This window comes from Monodelphis domestica, chromosome 4, assembly GCF_027887165.1.
Source record: "Monodelphis domestica isolate mMonDom1 chromosome 4, mMonDom1.pri, whole genome shotgun sequence".
Lineage (NCBI taxonomy): Eukaryota > Metazoa > Chordata > Mammalia > Didelphimorphia > Didelphidae > Monodelphis > Monodelphis domestica.
Genome location: NC_077230.1, coordinates 197,712,615 through 197,734,877, shown reverse-complemented (window position 1 = coordinate 197,734,877; position 22,263 = coordinate 197,712,615). Strand labels below are relative to the sequence as shown.

General features: G+C 34.8%; 1 protein-coding gene and 1 long non-coding RNA gene across 7 annotated transcripts in view; one reads left to right on the top strand and one right to left on the bottom strand.

Moving 5' to 3' along the window:
• DUSP19 (dual specificity phosphatase 19) overlaps positions 1-16,212 on the bottom strand; it is a 29,988-nt gene extending 13,776 nt beyond the window's left edge. The window contains exons 1-2 of the mRNA XM_003341246.4: positions 15,987-16,212; positions 6,685-6,731 (exon numbers count right to left, since the gene is read on the bottom strand). Of these exons, the coding sequence (XP_003341294.1) occupies positions 6,685-6,731; positions 15,987-16,212 (273 nt within the window). The remainder of the gene's footprint in view (positions 1-6,684; positions 6,732-15,986) is intronic.
• Positions 1-20,352, top strand: part of LOC107652403 (uncharacterized) — a 57,962-nt gene extending 37,610 nt beyond the window's left edge. For 5 of the 6 annotated variants that reach the window (XR_008911259.1, XR_008911258.1, XR_008911260.1 and 2 more), the window contains 6 exons: positions 5,471-5,693; positions 6,845-6,899; positions 6,997-7,161; positions 15,810-16,296; positions 16,419-16,484; positions 17,159-20,352. This is a non-coding gene — a long non-coding RNA (uncharacterized LOC107652403). The remainder of the gene's footprint in view (positions 1-5,470; positions 5,694-6,844; positions 6,900-6,996; positions 7,162-15,809; positions 16,297-16,418; positions 16,485-17,158) is intronic. The other variant, XR_001630042.2, reaches the window with a different exon arrangement.
• Positions 20,353-22,263: the final 1,911 nt, after the last annotated feature.

Sequence of the window (22,263 nt, the reverse complement as noted above, 5' to 3'; positions counted from 1 at the left end):
TGCATTATCTTATAGCACAATCTGGTCAACCATTCCCCAACTGGTGGACATCATCTTAATTTCCAATTCTTGGCCACCACAAAAAAGAGCTATTTTAGATATTTTTTTACAAGTTGGTCCTTCTCCACCTTTTTAAAAAACCTCCTTGGAATAAAGACTTGGTGGTATTACAGGATCAAAGAAATTGCACTGTTTTATCCTTCAGAGTGGTTGGATCAGTTCACAATTCCACCAGCAATATATCAGTTCCCCAATTTTGTCATATTCTTGCCAACATTAATCACTTTCCTTTAGTATCATACTGGCCAACCTGAGAGGTGTGAGGTAGTAACTTGGAATTGTTTTAATTTGCATTTCTCTAATCGAGTGATTTAGAAAATTTCTTCAAATGATTATTGATAGCTTTAATTTCTTTATCTGAAAACTGCCTACTTATATTCTTTGACCAATTTAGGAGTAGCTTATATTATTGTACATTTGACTTAGTTCTCTAAATATTTGAAAAACGAGACCTTTGTAAAAAATTTTTTTCCCAGTTTGTTTTTTTCCTTTCTGATCTTGGTTACATTGATTTTGTTTGTACAAAATCTTTTTAATTTAATATAGTCAAAATTATTCATTTTACATCTTGTAATATTCTTTATCTCTTGTTTGATCAAAAATTCTTCCCTTTTCTATAGCTCTAACAGGTAAATTATTCTATGTTTCCCTAATTTACTTAGGGCATCACTCTTTAAGTGTAAATCACATACTCATTTTGACCTTATCTTGGCATTGGGTGTGAGATGTTGTTCTATTCCTAGTTTCAGCCATACTATTTTCCAGTTTTCCCAGCATTTTTTGTCAAATAGTGAGTTCTTATCCCAAAAGCTATGATCTTTGGGTTTATCAAACATAGATTGCTGAGGTCATTTACTCCTAATCTATTCCATTGATCTACCATTCTTTTCATAGCCAGTACCAGGCTGTTTTGGTGATCACTGCTTTATAGTTTAGTTTATGATCCAGTACTGCTAAGCCACCATACTTCACATTTTTTTCCATTAATTTCCTTGATATTCTTGATCTTGTTCTTCCAAAGGAATTTGGTTATTATTTTTTCTAGTTCTATAAAATAATTATTTGGTAGTTTGATTGGTATGGCACTGAATAAGTAAATTAATTTAGGTAGACATAATTTTGTTATATTAGCTCTGCCTAGTAATTAATGTTTTTTTTCAGTTGTTTAAATCTGACTTTATTTGTGTAAAAAGTGTTTTGTAATTATGTTCATATAATCCCTGGGTATGTCTGGGCAAGTATTTTATATTGTCTAGAGTTATTTTTAAAGGAATTTCTCTTTCTATTTTTTGATGTTGAACTTTGTTGATAATATATAGAAATGCTGATGATTTTATGAGGGTTTATTTTGTATTCTGCAACTTTGCTAAAATTATTGGTTATTTCAATTAGTTTTTTAGTTGATTCTCCAGGATTTTCCAAGTATAACATCATATCATTTGTGAAGAATGATAGCCTAGTTTCCTCTTTGCCTACTTCAACTCCTTCAATTTCTTTTTCTTTGCTTACTGATAAAGCTAGCATTTCTTGTACAATATTAAATAATAGTAGTATGATGGACATCCTCATTTCAACTCTGATCTTACTGGGAAGTCTTCCAACTTATCCCTATTGCAGATGATACTTGCTGATGGTTTTATATAGATATTACTTATCATTTTAAGGAAAGACCAATTAATTCCTATGCTTTCTAGTGTTTTTAATGGTGAAGACTTTTTCTGCATCTTTTGAAATAATCAAGTGATTTCTGTTAATTGTTTTGTTATTAATGTAGTCAATTATGCTGATAGCTTTCCTAGTAAACCAGCTTTGCATCACTGGTATAAATCCCACCTGATCATAGTGAATAATCCTTGTGATCTATTGCTATATGCTCTTTGTTAGTATTTTATTTAAGATTTTTGCATCATTATTCATTAAGGAAATTGGTCTGTAATTTTCTTTAGTTTTGGTCTTCTTGGCTTAGGTATCAGCACCATATTTATGTCACAAAAAGAATTTGGTAGAACTCTGCTTATTTTGCCAACTAGCTTATATAGTACTGGGATTAATTGTTTTTAAAATGTTTGATAGAATTCACTTATGAATCCATCTTGCCCTGGGGATTTTTTCTTAAGGAGTTCTCTTGTTCAGTTTCTTTATCTAAGTTCCATCATTTTTCTAAACACTCTTCTTTTAAAAAAAAAAAAACTTTGGGAGAACTGGACCAGGAAAGTGAGTCATAATGTCAGGAAAATAAGGGTGGAGAGAAATAATCATTAAACAGCTATTAACCACAGTGCTGTTATTTGTTAGTAAGAAATTTTTGTTTTCTAATGTTATCATTCCAATCTCTATGACAAACATATAATCCTTAGATGGTACAGAAGAATCTTTCTGATAGAAATAACCCCTTCTAAAAGCAAATTTTCTCTTTTAAAAATCATGAATTGTGGACATATAATTTATAAATGGACATAAATTTCAATCACCTCTGAGTTTTGCTTTTTCTGAAAGGATTATTTATGGGGTTAAATCTTTCTATAACCTATTCATTTATTTATCTCAACATTTTCTGACTGGCTTTCTTCTAGAATTGTTTACTCTTTCATTCTTAGTGGAGTAAGACTAAACCAATACCATAAAGTTCAGGCCTTATAGTCAGGCCTTACTGAAGAATATATTTTTACCACTTACTTTACTTTTTTGGTCTTATGCTTTTGAAATAAAAGATAATTGTTATGACTTTGGGTTCTTTTCAAATATTGATAAGATTTTTCGGGAAGAATTAGCATCTAGGCTTTTATTATTCTCCTAATCCCTTTGTGGGAGGAAGAGAGAGAAAGACAGAGAGACAGAGACAGAGACAGAGAGAGAGAGAGAGAGAGACAGAGAGAGACAGAGAGAGACAGAGAGACAGAGAGATTTCCAAAATCCTTCTTTCTAATCAGAGCCTTAAGACAGATTATATAAATAACACCAAAAGGGGGAAAAGTAGAAAAGTGAAAGCAAAAATACTTGAGGAAAAAGTTTATAAAGCCTTCCCTTTCCCCCTAGTCCCTCTGCTGTCCGAATCCTATACATCTTTTAAGATTCAACTCAAGTTGGCAGCAACTACAGCCTCAATAGATAGAGAGCCAGGCCTAGATACAGGTGGTCCTGGGCTCAAATTTGGCCTCAGATAATTCCTATGTGGCTCTGGGCAAATCATTTAACCCTAAATACCTAGCCCTTACCTCTCTTCTGCCTTGGAACAGAAAATTATTAATTTTAAGACAGAAGGTAAGGGTTTAAAAAATATTGAATTCAAGTTCTATTTGTCTATGAGGTCTACCCTAAATATTCTAAATCAAAGATTTTGTCTTCTCCTTTTTCCTGCTGAATTTCAAGTTAGTCTCACAGAGTTTAACCATTAAATATATAAAGTTTCTTTTTTTTAAAACCTTCCTTTCTGTCTTAGTAACAACTCCAAGAGAAGGGCTAAACAAACATGGATAAGTGACTTGCCTAACATCACAGATCTAAGAAGTCATATTTGAACCCAGATCCTCTCAACTCCAGGCCTGGTTCTCTATACATTGAGTCACCCAGCTTCCCCAAATGTATATAGTCTTAAATTGTTCTCTTACTGTTCTATGTTCATTAGGCTTGTAGTCCCTACAAGACTTTAAGGTATCTAAGGACCTAGTTCCTTAGTACATAGTGTCAGGCATATATTGCACACTTGATAAATTGTGGAATCACCAAATTAGAAGTGGAAGGGAATTTGAAAATTATCTGGTCCATCAAATCATTTTATATATATAAAGAAATACCCAGAGATATGGCATGACTTTCCCAAGGTCAATCAAGTACATAGCCAGAGTTTGGATACTGATCCTCTGACCTTAAATCTATTCATAACTTGATCAATTGATAAAAGAATATTAAGGAAATATGTCCCACTCCCAAAAATGAAAATTCAAGGAAATACCCTAAGTCATATAGAAATACCTGAAAATAATTTTCCAAAGAGCAAAAAATTATATATATATATATATATATTATTATTATTATTATATAATAGCACTGTTTTATATGAGAAATATTGTGTTTGAATCCTGACTTTTCCACTTACTAGATGTGTGACCTTGGGCTAATCAGTAAACTTATTTATTTCTCAATTTTCTCATCTTCTAAATGAGGACAACACCAATAGCCTTGCTTATTTTATGTAGCTGGTATGAGGATCAAATAGGATAACTAGGAAAACATTTTGCAAAACTATATAGCATTTAATAAATCTGTATTATACAGGGCTTCTGGCTTTGAAATGTGACATACAGAAAAAATCACCATAGTCCATTTCCTATGGTATCCTTCATTTTCTCTAGAAGCTTCCTATCATTTCTTCAGACCCTAGCCCTGATTCTACTGGTTCACTGAAGAAACTAGACATAATACTAAAAATATATTTTAAAGACTTACTTAGCCCATGTCAGTGCACTAGAATTAAATCAGCATCTCTAGCTTTAAAAAACAGAACACAAAAAAGCCCTAATTTGTAGAGTCTTATTTGTCTCTCTATAGCAAAAACCATGTACTTTCTTAAAATTCTGAATCATCCTATTATTCTATAAACATATGGTTGGAGGCGAGGCTTATAAAAATTCAAGCACCCCCCTTTTCCAATAAGTGCTATGGGAGGGCAGAGTCAAGATGGCAGCTTAGTAGTAGCAAAAGCTGAAACCACTCTGACAATCCTTCCAAATCAATCTTTAAAAGGCACCTCAAAACAAGTATCAAAAACCAACTGCAAGACAGAGTGAGGGGTCTCTCCCACTGAACACAACTTGAAAGGGAGGGAGGGAGAGAGGGAAAAAGAGAAAGAGAGAGAGAGAGAGAGAGAGAGAGAGAGAGAGAGAGAGAGAGAGAGAGAGGGAGTCAGTCAGTCAGTCAGTCAGTCAATTTTCACAGGATAAAGGGGACCTGGAAGCAAAACTGCACATAGAAGAGTACTGGCTGATCACCATCCAACCCACACCACATTCCATACCTGGGCAGAAGCCAAATTTGGGGTCCCAGGACCTGGGCTACCCCAACAAAAGAACACCTCAGACCCTCCCCTTGAAGTCCCGGGCCCTAGCACCAGCCAATAGTAAGTCCTGTAAGTCCATAGCACTGGGCCCTCTTAAGCCTGTACTGCTGCTGTAAAGACCTAGCCACAGGGAAAAATAGCTCATGGGCCCTGCAAGGCAGTAGCAGAGGAGACAAAATCATCAGATTTCAGAATTCCCAATCCACAGGTTAAAAAAAAAAGGCTGGGAAAATGAGCAAACAGCAAAAGAAACTCCTAACTCTTTAAAAAAAAGTTTTTTCATTTTGTATTTAATTAATTTAGAATATTTTCCCATGGTTACATGATTAATGTTCTTTCTTTCCCCCCTTCTAGAGCCAACAAGCAATTCCACTGGGAAACTCCTAACTCTTGAAAATTTCTATGGAGACAAGGAGTGAACTATAGAGTCAATAGGGGGCAGCAAGATCCATATACATATAAAACTTAAAAGAAAAATGGAAATTAGTGTCAAGCACTGGAAGAACTCAACAAAGAATTCCAAATGGGAAAAAGAAATGAAACTAATGCAAAAAGAAAATAATAACTTAAAAACCAAGTAAGTCATATAAACAAATATTATAAATTCACTTGAAAAATCTAAAAATGACTAGGTTCATAAATTTGTTAATAATTGTTCCTTCTTAATAAATGATCCATGTTCTAACAAAAATCTGAAATGACTAATAAACACACAACTGAACAAACTTAGATTAGGCAGGCAAAATTTAGCCACATTTAAATCATAGGGAAATATTATTTCTGAAACACTAGAAATTTGTCAAATGCTAACAATGGTGGAAAGGAACACTGAATCAAACTTTGGCATTTCTGCCACTGAGGTGGAACAGACAGTAGTTGGAATGTTGGAGTGAAGATATTGACAGCGAAGGTAATTGAAGGGGGGAGGGGGGGAAGTTGGATAGAAGTACCTCTATTCCTGGATTTTTCCCAACTATGTGCTCTACCTGGATTTCTGTGATCATGTTATCGAACAAAGGGATTTAAGGGGAGCAGTTTGAACTGTAAGACTGGTCTTTAGGGGCACTAGCCTGAACAGACAGGCCCAACCAGCTCTGAAAGTCAGAATCTTTTCTTCATCTTGTGATCTACTGCTAAAGACTCTGAACTTAAGAAAGCTAGCCTAGATATAGCATAGACAGGAATAAAAGAAACCCTCCACAAGTCTGGGAGGCCTGGCCTCAGTTCAAAAGCTAAGAGAAACTCAAACCCAATCTGTGGTAAAGTATAGGGCAATCCCTATTCCCTCTACCCTGATACCTTACCAATCCAAACTTGGTATTAAATTCATCTTTAGTTAAATAATGCAGTCAGATATCTTTGTAAGGGTGAGGGGACCCTGAAGGGAGTAAGGTTTTTTTTAGGGGAGAAGGATCTCTGTAACCTCAAGTACCCCAAATCTTGAGGTTCCTGTCCATGCCTCTACCCCCTTTCACCTGTGGTTAATATCTGTATAAGAAGAATATTTTCTTACACAATGTATTTTTCTTTCAAATGATGTGAAACACTAATGGAGATGCTAAATTTACCTTGTGTTTTTTCAGTGTGTCTAAATCATGAGCAGCATCTTGTGATCCTGCAAAAAAAATAAGATAAATCATATTTACATAATGCATTAATGTTTAGGAAGTATTCTTCTCATGGCACCATAAGATATGTAGTATTAGTCTTATTATTTCCATATTACAGATGAGGAAATTGAGGTGCATGGAAGTTATGTGACTTGTCTGAAGTCACAAAATTAGTAAGTATCAGATACTCAACAAAAGTAATTACCTTAATTCTCTGTGCTTCAAGACATTAAAAATATAATTAAGAAATCTTCACTGTGCTTCTATTAGATCTTCACTTCCTTTTTGAAGATGGTAAAGCCAAAGGCAATGATGTCAAAAAAAGGTGGAGGTATCTCAATGATTAAACAATTTTTTAGGCAAAAGATATTTTAAAAAATCCTTCCAGATTCCCATATCTACCAAGAGGACACCTGACCTCATGTTTGGCACATGGTAAGTTTAATAAATGCTTTTCATTTATTCCTTTATTCATGAATTCTTTCCTTTTTGGCCTACTGTAATATGGTCTGATTCCATCTTTCTGATGTTGTCTTCTTTTATATATATTTATGACACTCCTAATTTCTGCTTCTCCATATTCTCCCTACATATTTACTATCTTTCTTCCCTTTGCATACTTGCTACCCACTACCTAGAATATTGCTTTAGCTCAATCTCTTACTGTTGAAATCTATCAATCCTTCAAAGCAGAGATCAGATATTATTTTCCTCATGAGCCTTTTCTTAGATTTCTGCCATCTCTGAACTCTTTTAGCACTGTATAATTAGTCTATTTGGAATTACTGTTTTTATGTTCATGTTGCAATTCTGCTAATAGACTACAAACTACTTGAGAGCAGGACTGAGTTTCATTCATTTTTAAAATTCCCTCTTAGACCAGTCATGCACATTAAATACTCAACAGAAGGCTATTGAATAAATAAATTAGTTGTAGTATCAGACACAGTGAACTAGTGCTGGCAGATTAGACAGTCACACCTTGGCTAACCACAGCCAAGGTCTTGTTTTCTGAAAGGTCTTTTCTGACCTGTCCAACTACTGTGTTTTAGCTAATTCCAAGGATCCTCTGAGAGAGTTTAGGATTTTGAAATGTCATTATGAACCTGAAACTAAGAGACTGTGAAACTATCCCACACATGCATACTCTGAAGTGTTATCTGAGGAACTTGACAAATTGGCTCCAATTACTTGGCTGTTAGAACAACCAACCTCAGACAATCAGTATTTGTTACATTAGCCAAGGGCAGAGAAGCATAAAAGCTTTATTTTGGGAGACTTCTAAATCTTATACTCTCCTGAAATTAAGTCCCTTTTATAGCAACAGCAATTTTATTCTCTGATTTTGCACACAAACATGTTGATTCACCCCTACGAGACTTAGGAAGATACTAAAATACTCTGTTCTTTGGTTTCAAGGGAAGAACAAGTGTTTTCATGTCCCTACCTCCACTGCCAGAGCCCAACTTTTTATTTCCTTTTACATATGAGAAAACAGGAAGCTGTCTCCAATACAGCTTTAGGTGATTACTGGCAAATTCAAATTTCTGTGCACATGCACAAAAAAAGGATATATAAAGAATGTGTTTCCTGAAGACACAGTTGGTAAATGTGGTCCTGGCTACTGGCCTTTTCTCCAAACTGCTTTCTGACTTGGGCCTTTAAAGCCCCTACACCTCCTTATCTCTTAAACAAAAAAAAGTTAGTGATTTTATAGGTTCTTTCTATCTATCTATCTATCTATCTATCTATCTATCTATCTATCTATAACTTGTTTGAAAATATTTAACTTTTCTATTCCTTAGGCACTAAATTTGAAATATGTTTTATTTCCTTGTTAAAAAAGCAACAACATAGAAACATTACTTTGGAAAAAGGACAAATTAAAACTTAACTTTTACAACTTTTTAAATATATGCCAAAAGAAAGGCAGGAAAAATTTGAGGGACTGGTTACTCTTATTTTGAAACTGGCTACTGGGACATATTTTGATGCTGGATTTTCTAAGTTTAAGAAATAGATGAAAATATAGTTCTCATATTCTGCCTTTTATAATCATAAATACATAATCATTGCATGTAGAAGCAATTCACAGCAGTATGTAAAGATAATGGTTAACATAAGTGCTTTCCAACTAATTTCTTAAATATAAAAGATACAGTAGAGTTCAAGTTTGTTTGCCCCAGAGTTCCTAGAAACAGCCTAGTTTCTATCCTACCTCAAGGGGTTATTTTTCAGCATTGTTGTACTCCAAACAGAAAATGTTCTCTGAATTGGGGGAAAAACCCCAAAGCATTACAAAACACTAAATTACAACTAACTGTTCAATAAAAAAGTAAATAGCAGCACTGATTTAGAAAGTATTGCAATTCTCTTCCATTAAATAAAATTATTATAATCAGACTATTTCATAAAAAAGATGTGGAGATAGTTTTGGCTTCCAAGATTAAATTAGAGTAATGTAGATATATTTTTCCAGAAATAATTTCAATTCCTTTGGAAATATTAAATATATTTCATTTAGCTAACATTTACATCTAAAGGAAATTTTTTTATGTTAACCAAATATATTTTCAAAAGTACATTTTTTTCTAGCTGTGTGACCCTGGACAAATTACTTAACCTCCATTGCTTTAGCCCTTACCACTCTTCTGCCTTGGAACCAATACTTAGTATTGATTCTAAGATGGAAGATAAGGGGTTTTTTTAAAATACTTTTTTTTTTGATAGCATAACTTCATTCATTTCTAAATTACCTAGAAATTATATGTACTATTTAATCTAAGAACTATGAACAAAAATATGGTATGCAAATTTAATAAAATTAATGACATGATTATAATTCATAAGGGAAATATAGCCTAAAAGACATAAGTGAAGTATATTTAAGGCCACAAAAAGAGATGAATTAATCATGTAGGGAGAATACAAATTCAGCAATTGTGCTTAAGCCACCTCATCTCTCTATTAACTATGGAAGATTTTCAGATACATGGTAGAGGAATAATGGAAAGATAAAACATTTCAGAGGATGAAATGTTGTGAAAAGGTGAAGGAAATAATCACAACAGTGACACTACACATCTCAAAAGATGCTACCAATAATTGAGGCTGTAACTAGTTTATAAGAGAAACAAATCAACATGATAGATCCTGATTTTTAACATGGCCCATCTGTTTTGGCACAAGAATGAAAATAAAAGTTGAACTATGCAAGGCAAAGGCAAAGAGAAGTGTGAGTTTCTTTCAGGTGCAAATAAAACATTCCATACCTTGGAAAGGATTCTGAGGCCTATCAAGGAGCAAGCCCAGCCTGGAATAGCATACACTATCAACTCTGTGAGGATCCAGACAGGTGTTTGAGCAAAACTGCCTAGGTTGACCAGTGCAGAAGAGATGTTATACCTTTTGAAGAGCCAGTCCAACCTATCTGCGAAAGTACTAGTCAGTCATGAATACTGATGCCCTGCCCTTCAGGGAACTTTATGAGTATTCTTTGGAAAAAAACAGTACAGTTCCCTTCAAGTGTGGCTCTCAATCCTTGTATTAAGTCTGTAACTACTCTTCTCCCATATAGTCTGTGTGTATTTGTGGGAGACTATGCCCAAGGTTGAGGGGAATTCTTTTTTGTTACCACTCTTGCTATAACATTAGACTCTTTCCTAAGAGTTAGTTCAATCTACTGGCTAATTATTAATGAGAAGAATGCCAGTGGCAACTCTAGAACTACAGTGTTAGTAGTAGTCACCCATTGGTTACCCTTAGAAACTGATGTAGTTGTTACTCTGGGTACCTAACCTGGGTATAAGTTGGGAGAGTGAGCCTGGAATGGATGCTATATGGGATTCCAAGAACTATCATCTGGGAAGACTAAACTGAAAAGCAGTTTATATATAGTATACTCCAAGAAAATTTATAACAAATTGGAACTACCTATAGTGTGGTAATTATGAGCAACAATAGCAAGCTTTATAAAGACATAAAGGAAAACATATAAGGAACTTATGCTGTCAAATGGAATTTTACTTAAAAAAAAAGTTGGTATTTTTATAGTTGTTAAAGTATAGACATAATGAACTGGGAAGACCTCCAGGAACTGATGCAGAATGAAAGGAGCAAAACCAGGAGAACATTGTATACAGAGACTGATACATTGTGCTATAAGCTGCAATGCAATAATCCAGGACAATTCTGAGGATCTTATGAGAAAGATGCTATTCACATCCAGAGAAAGAACAGTGGGAACAGAAATGAAGAAAAATATATAATTGATTATGTTATTCATTGGGGATATGATTGGGGATTTTAACTTTAAATGATCATTCTATCACAAATATTGATAATATGGAAATAGGTTTTGAAAAATGATGCATTTATAACCCAGTGGAACTGCTTATCAACTCAGGGAGGGAGGAGGGAAGAGGTGAGGGAAAGAACATGAATCTTATAACCATGAAAAAATATTCTTAATAAGTTAATTCATTAATAACAATTTAAAAATTAAAAAAATATATATGCATAAATAACTAATGGTCTCCAAGTGGTTTTTACAAATCAGAAAGGGAAAAAAAAGCAGAACTACTAATTGTTCCTTGTTTCATGGGAGCTCATGGCCTATGCAGCATTTAACTGCTGACCACCCTCTCCCCTTGGATAATCTTTTCTTCTTCTGGCAATGTTCTCCTGGTTCTTTTCCTCTCTGAATAGCAATCTCTTCTCAGTCTTCTTTGCTGTGTCATCTTGTCCATGTCCTTCCCCGCTCTGTGTGGGTATACTCCTGGGAATTCTCTCCAGGGCCTTTTTCTCTTCTCTTTTTAAGTGATCTCATCAGTTCTCATTTATTTAATTTTCATCTTTTTTATGCAGATGATTTCCACATCTAAATATTCAACCCTAGTTTTTCTTCTAAGTTTTAGTCTCAAATCACCAATGAATCTGAAACTTCTCTAATAGCATGTCTCATAGATATCTTTTTTTTTAACCCTTACCTTCTATCTTAGAATCAATACTGTGTATTGGTTCCAAATCTGAAGAGTGATAAGGGTTAGGCAAAAGGGGTTAAGTGACTTGCCCATGGTCACACAGCTAGGCAGTGTCTGAGGCCAGATTGTACCTATTATTTCCAGGCTGGACTCTTATTCCACTAGCTGTCCCTCATTCATCTCATTTTAAATTCTACATTCTAGGCAAAGTGGATCACTTGCTCAACCTCCAAGGCTCATCCCAAAGACCTTTGAGGATGAATCACTTAAGATCTAGCCTAATTCTCTTAGGACCTAGTTTCTTCTCACTTCAAAGACAGAAATGACTTTGTATATATTGTTTTGATTTATCTGGATTCATATCATCTCCCCCTAATAATATGTAAGTTCTTTAGAGCGGAACTATTTCATTTGTCTCTTTATTTCTAATACCTGATACATCTTTTTGACCAAACTTGTGATTTTATTAGTGAAGGAAGTTCCTAATATAAAACTCCCTCTAGTAGGCAGCTGGGTAGCTCAGTGGATTGAGAGCCAGGTCTAGAGACTGAAGGTCCTAGGTCTCAGACACTTCCTAACTGTGTGACCCTGGGCAAGTCATTTAAGCCCCACTACTTAGCCCTTACCACTCTTCTGCCTTGGAATCAATACACAGTATTGATTCTAAGACAGAAGATAAGGAAAGAAAAAAAGAAAAGAAAAGAAAAGAAAAGAAAAGAAAAGAAAAGAAAAGAAAAGAAAAGAAAAGAAAAGAAAAGAAAAGAAAAGAAAAGAAAAAAGAAAAAAAGAAAAGAAAAGGAAAGGAAAGGAAAGGAAAGGAAAGGAAAGGAAAGGAAAGGAAAGGAAAGGAAAGGAAAGGAAAGGAAAGGAAAGGAAAGGAAAGGAAAGGAAAGGAAAGGAAAGGAAAGAAGGAAAAAGGAAAGAAAAGAAAAGAAAAGAAAAGAAAAGAAAAGAAAAGAAAAGAAAAGAAAAGAAAAGAAAAAGAAAAGAGGAAAGGAAAGGAAAGGAAATAAAACTCCCTCTACCAATACAGATTGGTAATTTTCCCACAGTTTATAGTCTCAGAGAGTTGTCTAGGCCATTGAAAGCATTGAAAGGTTAAAGGTCTTGCCTAGGGTTACATAATAATCAGTATGAATCGGAGTAATACTTGAATCCAGATCCTCTCCATCCACATCACTTTGCCTCCTGCTTGGCACATAATGAACATGTAAAAAGTAGTTATTAAATCGATAACTTAATGAACAAATCACTTAATCTTTCTCTATGTCATCTCCATTCTCATCTGTTAAAAAAAAAAAAGGGTTGGTAGACTCCAAGTACCCTCCTAATTCTAAATGCTTCCATCTGAGAATCAATACTGTGTATTGGTTCCAAGGCAAAAGAGTGGTAAGGGCAATGGGATTTAACTGACTTGCTAGAGGTCACACAGCTAGAAATGTCTGAGGTCAAATTTGAATGCAGAACCTGCTGTCTCCAGGCCTGGCTCTCTATCCATTGAGCCACCTAGCTGTCCCATCTATTATTACATTATTAATTGTTCAGAGAAATATCTATATATATATATGTATATTATATAGATAAATACACCACATGTGAATATTTAAATATTATAGTACATTTAGTCATCAAATAGATACTTAATCATTTTTATATCAACAACTTCAAAAAACAATAAATTATCTTTTTATGGCTCTCCAACTCTTTCACTCTCACTGAAACAAAGCAAGACAAAACCCAAAGTTGCTAATTAGTATGTCATTCTGGGAGGGAGGGCAGGAGAAGGTTAAATTTGGAGAAATAAAACTAGAAATAATATCAAGCCCCTAAAATAGAGACAGGAAGTGGTTAGAAAGCAGGCTATACATTATTCATGTGGCAAAGCTTCTGGGATAAAAAGAATAGTGCAAAACAGGTCATGTGTCCCATTGGAAAGGGGTGGCAGAAAGTAGTTCATAGATCACAGACCATAGAATCATAGCTTTGGAGCTGGAAGGGACCTTAAGAGACATCTAGTACAACCCTGTCATTTTATAGGTGAGGAAACTTAAGTTTAATGAGGTTAAATGACTTTTCAAAGAAGTTTAAGAGGTGGGATACTGAAGAAGATAACCCTTTTGATGAAATGAAAGGGAATATAAAAGGTTTATCTCAAGGCTCTAGCATATCCTCATCTGAGCAAAACTGCTTTTGTATGTTCATTCAGAACAAGTTCAGTCAAAAATAATGCAAAGATTAATGTTTCCTTCTTGTAACTTTGTTAAAAAAACTATAATTTATTTCCCAGATTAAGACTTTGTGCCTTCTATTTTGTAAAATAATTCTACAATGATGTTCATTAATGTAGGTCTTCAAATATTATAGCAACACTGCAAATTTCTTGTGTTATTTTCACCAAAGTAAACAGCTAGTGAATAGACATCCTTGGAAAAAGTGAACTAAAAAAATTATATTCTTTTTCAGTATTGGCAAGGGAGTCTGGTGAACTTTCTAAAGTAGGTTCATGGGAAATAAAACATTTGCAAGTTTTTCAGCCAATTCTTCATAAAATAACTTTTTTTCCCTGGGGCCACTGTTAACAATCATTATTTTTTTCCAAAAATTAATAAAGGCAAGTCCTTTGTTTGGCAAAGTGCCCAAGTGACAGCAATTCACAACTAAAAATGCCACCTTCTAGTTCAGAATTTTACATCTTTCAAAGTACTTTAAAATTCTTCTACCCTTTACTGTCATGATAATTCTGTTAAATAGGTGTTATCAATTTTATTTTAAACACAAAGATCCTAAAGCCCAATAAGAGGAAAAGACTCATCAAAGGCCATAAACAAATTAGTTCCTTCTAATTCCTATTTTAGGATGCTTCTCACTACAGATTCTCTGTGTAACTGAGGGTAAACCATTCAATAGGCCAAAATTTTCGATTTCTCTATTTCTTTTTTTAAAAAGGGAAATAATCCAAATTATTTTCAAAGCAGTATGGGTAGTATATAATTTAAAAATATAAAATAAATAATGTAGGCTTCAGTAATAGTTATAGAAGTAGCTATAGGTCAATTTAGTCACAAGGGCAATTATTTTTTTAAAATCTTAGTGAAATGACTGTTTTCATACTTACCTTTTGGTTCAGTGAAAGCAAAGATAAGGAATGACCTAGTACAGAAAACAATAAAGGGAAACAAGTGCAATACTTCATGACAAAGAGCCCATTTCTTGAACTCTAGAGAAATAGTCACTGTGATTACATGAAGTCTCTAAGATTAGAAGGTGCTTACTTTGGGTGCCCTCAGCACCATAGAAACAGAAAGGTCCATTATGTAACTATCGTGATGAATTTCTCTTAAAAGTTTTCTGCCTTCTATAGCCATAAATATTTTCTACCTTTCATTAAAATTATCATTGAATATGTTACACATAACCTACCTCTCTCTCAATCACACATAATCAGGCATTAATTAGGTCAGACAATTCTTTTGATTATTTATTGGTCAAATAGGGTGAAAGCAACATAACCTTGTTTTTCTTATTCAAGATGTGAAATACAACACCATGACCTTATAGGAAAATAGATTTAGAGCTGGAAGTGACCTTAGAAGTCACTGAATCCAACCTCCTTATTTTACAGTAGAGGAAACTGAGGCCCAGAAAGGTTAGTGATTTGCCTAAGGTTACAGAGATAGTAAGTTGCAGAACCAGCATTCTAACTCCAGAACCATTGCTTTTTCCACTATTCTTATTGTTGGAATTTTTCATATGTAACCTTCCATAACAACTTCTAAACCTGCAGTTCTATTTAGTCTGATTAACTTTAAAACACACACACACACAGAAAACTTGTAGTCATCCCTGCTCAATTTGAGGGAAAAGTTCTCCAATCCACTTGTGCAGGGGGGTCTTAAAGCATCTGGCTTATTTTCCCTATTAATTTCCATTCCATCTATTCATATCCATACTGTGAATTTAGAAATAAATAAAAAAAATAGAAAAAACAAGATGACAATTATTTGTACTCCAGCTACTCAATACTGTGTATATTAGGGCATGTGCTTCTAATGAATACAGTGTGTACAGGTGTGAATACTGTTTTGTTTATTTTTTTCACAGAAAAGACTCTTCATCTACAATGAATTCTAAAGCCAAAATGCAAATGTTTCAACTTTCCAACTGTGTAACTGATTCCAGCTGAATGAAGAATATTGTAAAAAAACGAATAAGCAAAATGATGACCCTGACTCAGGAGCCAATATATATATATACATATATATATATATATATACTCACCCAGTAGCAACCATGGTTTAATAACACCAACTTGCAGGTCCAGGCTTAGGTCCTGCACAAAACCACAGCCACCCCCACTGCCAGGCTCAACTTCTTCCACAACGTGAATTCTGGCATCTTTCCAGGTTTCTATAATTTTTTTCCCAGTTAAGGTTGTCACCCTGGTGCATTGCTTCCTGAGATTAGTCCGTGAGAATGCTCTAATTTCCTGGTTAAGGGAGTGCATTACATGAACAGTCGCTGGTAACAAATAAAAACAAGTCTAAGATGTACCAGATGAGCCGTGACCTCCTCTTCTTTGATCTCACAGGTAACAAGCACAGAACCGCTTTCTCCCTCCCCCTCTGAATTCTAGCAGTTGAACTTGTCCCACCTGACAGCACCACGGAGCCTCTTTTTTTTTCTTTTTTCTTTTTTTTTTTTTGGTGCCAGGATGCAACACAGCTTTCCATTGGTCATTCAAAAGCAGTGGCTGATTGGCTCTTGTTTCTGCTTCCTGTAAGTGAGCTCCGAATTTTCTATCTCCTCTTGTTTTTTCAAAAGGCTGTTTATTTAGTCCCTGGCTTGTTGCACTTTTTATCCACGCCTACTAATATTAGCACAAATGATGTACAATATTAAATGTAGGCCGAAACAAAAAAAAGTATTGTAACACACCCGCCCACATTTTTTTTAAAGCTCAAATGATTTTCTGTTTATGCTAGATTGTTTGTCAATGGCATGAAGGATATAAGCATGGTCCCTCTAAGTACTTGACTCAAGGAAGTCATGGAGAAAGGGAAGGAATGCGGGACTTGAAATCAGGAAAATTTCTGTTCAAACCCCACCTCTTTCAGTAAATGTGTCGTCTTGGGCAAGTTACAATGTCTCTGGGCCTAACCTATAAAATGGGGATGATGGTAACAACTAAGACACTTACAAGGTGTTTGTGAGGATCAAGTGGGACTGTAATATAAAGCATTTTGCAAATTTGAAACAAATATCAATTATTATTAAATAGCATATAGACAGTTCATATTTCATTGTTGCTAAGATAAAATAAAATAGAAACTTCTTCACAAATATTAAAATGCTATACAAATGTTAGATGTTATTTTTCAGAACTGAAATGATAAATGCTTACTTTTCTCTTCCCATGGGAGTCATTTTTATTCTCTTCTCCTTTATTCCAGCATTCAAGGGAAAAATTCAGTTCTTTCCACCTCGTACATCCAAATGAAAATACCTTTTAATTAGTTGAAAATATGCACTATATTTGCCGCATAGGTGAAGTGAGAAGTTAAAGCAAGAATTGTACATTTGGAAACTGTATATACACGAATGGCTGAATTCATCAAAACAATGGATTGAGAAAGAAAGAGTAGTACATCGATGAAAAAAATAAAGACCTCCAAAAGAAAAATGACCAAAAACTAAAATGTTTCTAGAAATCTTAAGTTGATGAATTATAAATGCTAGAGCAGTGAATGTTTCTGGATATGCCTAAATAAGATATACCCATATTTTCTGAATTTATGAACAATTTTCATGGGAAGATGGCACATGAGATACCGCTGCTAAAGTCTATTCTGAAGCCTCACTAAGGCATTAAGGTAACCCGATTTCTCAAAGGCTCTGATAATGGAACAAAAACTCAATTAAATCCTGTCAAATTGGAAAAGTTTTTTTAGTTAGAATCTGGTGATGGACATCTACAAACCAACCTAGCTAATTTTTAAAAAGTCCAACACCAGATTGCTAAAACACAGAAGGATTATAAAACTATTGAAGGAGGGAGTACAGTACTCACACTTAAGAGATCACAAGTTTGACAGAATTGAAGTATAGGATGCTGTTTATTTTAGTCCCTGAATGGCCTTTCATAGAAGATCGGAATCCTATTGTGCTGAGAATTAAAAAAAGGCATGAGATTTATTAAGAAGTATGTAATGGAGGAATTGATCAGTTTCTAATAAGTTATTGCAATTTAATATGATGGTGGGAATATGCATCTAGAAGACAGTTACATTCTGTAAACAGTATTATATACATGATGGCATATGTATAGAAACCTGGGATCCAGTTCTGACTTTGGTATTAACTAGTTCAGTATCCTTGGGGTGTATGGGGTGCTCAGGGAGGGGTAGTATCTCTGGTATGGAGGGCTTGTCCTGCCCTCTTAGGGCAGCTCTCCAGCCTCTGACGCCCACCTAATACCCAGCTCTCACTTGTGGCTCCCAGTAGCTGCTAGCATGCGGCAGCGGCCACACCCCGGGCGACAGGCTGGCTAAACCTTGTGAGGGTAGCCATCGGGTCCTCGACCCCTGGTGAACCAGGGCTTTGCTCACCCAGCATGTGAAGACTGCTTTGGCGGAACAGGCGGAAGAAACTAAAAAGAAGGTTCAATGGCTGAGATGGCGACGCAGCAAAGCACTGTGGAGTGCTTAGGGCGTGTTGGAGCACAAAAGATAACACGGCCATCCAATGCAGCTGAGGAAGTCTCCAGGTGTAACGATTTTTCGTGCCACTGGACCCAGGCTTCCAACGCCGAGAGAGTGGGACTGTCTCTGTGCACTGACTTTTCCACTTAAATCTCCTTCACGCACAAGTGTTTTTGTGCACACTCATCTATCACAGATGAACACACACAAAGACAATCGTCATCCTCGGTTACCGAGAGACTACTACTACATATCCCTGGGGTAAATTGCTTATTCTCCCTAGGCCTCAGTTTCTTCACATGTAAAATAAGGAGATTGGACTCACTGGTAGATAAGACTATTTATGAGAGGCTATAAGCTCCTCCAAGGAAGGACTGTCTTTGTTTTTGTGTCCCTGGTGCCTTTCCTAGTGCCTTGTATTTAGAAGATAGTTAATAAATGTGAATTGAATTGAATTGAAATTTAGCTCTAATGTACCATGATACATCAGTTTGGGGAACAGCAAATACTTTAAAAACAAATAGTGGGGGCAGCTGTGTGGCTCAGTGGATTGAAAGTCAGGCACAGAGATGGGAGGTCCTGGGTTCAAATATGACCTCAGACACTTCCTAGATGTGTAACCCTGGGCAAGTCACTTAACCCCCATTGCTTAACCCTTACCACTCTTGTGCCTTAGAACCAATACCCAGTATTGATTCTAAGACAGAAGGTAAGAGTTAAAAAAAAAATCCAAATAGTGATTTCCCTTAGCTGCTTCATTTGGAAAGGTGTTTTTTTTGAGTGATGTTTAGTTTTATCTTGATACCTGTTTATTGATCTACCATGTTAAAAATAGCTGTACTGGTAAAATCAACAGGAGTGCACATTGGTTTGTTTAGTAGATTTATATTCGTATAACTTTACTTCAATACTTAAGAAGAAGGATAGTCTCATCAGGGTTGGGTTGACTGCCAATGTCACACAGCACAGTCTATTCATGTTTCTCATCCTGTGATACTCTTCCAAACATCCTGCTATATAAATCTTCCATAGTGGGCTCACCCATTCTATCGGCATTCTCCCAGATCTTTTTAACATTAAATGGATACCAGTGCAATACTCGAGTTTTTCATGTCATCTTTTGCTCTCATTGTGAATGGTCCGCCTCCATTTTCCAGAACACATCTCCTAAATCACTGATATCTTTTATGCTACACCAAGTACTGAAGCTGCCATTAAAAATCTGCTACAGCCTACTTCCTCCCACTATCATCTTTCCATTGCCTTTTCAGTTACCAGCAATTTTGGTTATTTGAAGACTGTAGTGTTTCATTATTTATAGCCATGTAATATCATAAGATAATATTTATACTAGTCAAAATGTAGAAATTGCTCCCTAAAATTTATATGTATGTTTTAAACACACATGTACCTATGCATACACATAAATTCAGGTATATAATTCCCTCTATGATTAAATGAAGAAGCACTATGAAAAAACTTTTGTTTTTTCTTGTTCTAACTCAGAGCACAAAGAGAAGTAAATGTAGATAAGTAGCTTATGAGCAAATGCTACTAAATCATTTGCTACCGATTGCATTGATTTACATTTGGGAGCTTGTAATCATGGTCAATTTCACTATAGTACTGAATATGAAACATCATATTGAACCAGATGTGTAATCACTTCTTTTAGATTCAAAGAGAAGTTGTTATGCATAAACTATCAAGATGAAGAGGAGAGGAAAACCTTTCTGGTTGTATAGTAGCAGAAATTCTTAAACTCCATGTTAATCAAATGGAAAATAGGAGCTTCTAGTAAAATTGCTGGTCTATGTGTTTTCCCAAAAGGATTAATTTCTTGGAAACTTCTGAGTATTAAGTGATGTTTTTCATGGATTTTTTTTTAACAAGCACAAATTTGTTCAACATCAACAGCAATATGAATAAATACTTAAGGATCTGTCATTGTTTTTATTCTTGGATTTTGTTTTCTTGTTTTTACCTTTCTTCCATATAACATTTATATTACTTCCTCAGACACAGTATGGCATAATGGAACAAGGCAACAACACAGCCTTGTCCTCAGGATGATTAGGGACCAATTCCTGCTTCTGTGACTCTAGATTTGCTTTATAACTTTGGGTAAGTCTCTTTACTCAGTGGTCCCAGGCAAATCTCCAAGATTATAAATCAGAGAATTGTTGACTTCTTTATCTGCGGTAGTATAGGGAGTTTCCTCACCAACCAATAAAATCAAAAGATTTTAGGAGAAAAAATTACATTTATTAGCATTATTCATTTGATAATTTGTGTTAATAGACTTTCAACTTGATTCAGAAAAATATTGTTTTACATTTTAAAATAATTTATGTTAATGTATTTCGAAAACCTGAATTTTCTGGTAATTTTATGATATTGTATGCCACCAGGGGTCAGCACAACATGAAAATATCATCATCATCATCATCACTGTTATTACAATTTTACAAAAAGTGAAGAATAACATAATCTATCTGTATAGATGTATGTGCAAAATGTACATGTATAAACACATATATGATTATTTCTTAGTAACATGCTACTTGATTCACAAGCTGTAGATTCATATGGTATGTGCTCATTCCCATGGCAACCACTTCTAAGATAAATTCATTTCTGAGCAATGATCCCAAAATAGTAAATTACTCTCTTTTTTGGTAGACTTTTATTTTACCAAAAAAGAGCAATTAAAAAATCTTGACCTGCTCACTGATCAGCAAAATCAATGTAATAAACAAACTCAATGTGGTTATGTGGTTTATGTAATGTGGTTATGTAATGAAGATTTATATAATCAACTCTAGATAATATAGAGTATTTTCACTTTGTAGATTATTTATGATCCTGCCTCATCTGGTTCTTCACATTTTGTCCATTTAAATATCTTACTCCTCTGTTTCTTGATATATAAAACAAGGGAGAGAGACTAGACTAGATCTTTAAGGTTTCTTCAAGATCTTACATGTTAGGATTGTGTTATGGTTCTATGATTTCAATTCTCACCAACAAAGAAGGGAAAATAATGACTAATTAAACTCTAGCCATACAATGTTTCCACTTCTGAGGCCAGATGAGGAAGAATTTCAAAACTATTGACTACATACATGATTATGATGGAACATTATTGTGCTATAAGAGATGATGAGCAGGATAAAATGGTTTCAGAAAAACCTAAGAAGACTTATATGAACTGATACAAAGAGACATGAGCAGAACCAAGGGAACATTGTACACAGTAGCAGTAATACTATAATAATTATCAACTGTAAAAAAACTTAGCTACTCTGATCAAGACAATGATCCAAGACAATTCCAATTTACTCACAATGAAAAGTGCTATCCATCTCCAGAGAGAACTAATGAACTCTGAATATAAATTGAAGCATAGTTTTAATTTTTTTCTTTTTTTAATTTTTTTACTTTGTGTTTTCTTTTATAAAATGTCTACTATGGAAATGTGTTTTACATGACCTCTGTGAATTTCAAAACTACTCAACCCTATTCAGACCATTCCTTAGAAGATAGGATTTAGCTATTTCCTGATCAATAACAGTAAAGATACTTGGAATAACAGAATCAGGTTTTGGAAACTACAATCTTCACCCTACTCAGGGTAACAAGATTACGAAGGGCTGCAGCAAAACTCAAGATTTAATTATTTGAGAATATGGCCTTTAACAGACATGTGCAAAAAGGACAGACGTCTGGGTGGTCCTAGGTCAAGCTAGAGCTACCATTGGCACATGTGAGACAGAGGAAGTGAGGTAGAAGACAGCTCAGGAGTTCTCGTGACTTCCTGTGAGGAGGGAGAGAGGTTGTTGGAGCCTGGTGCTTGG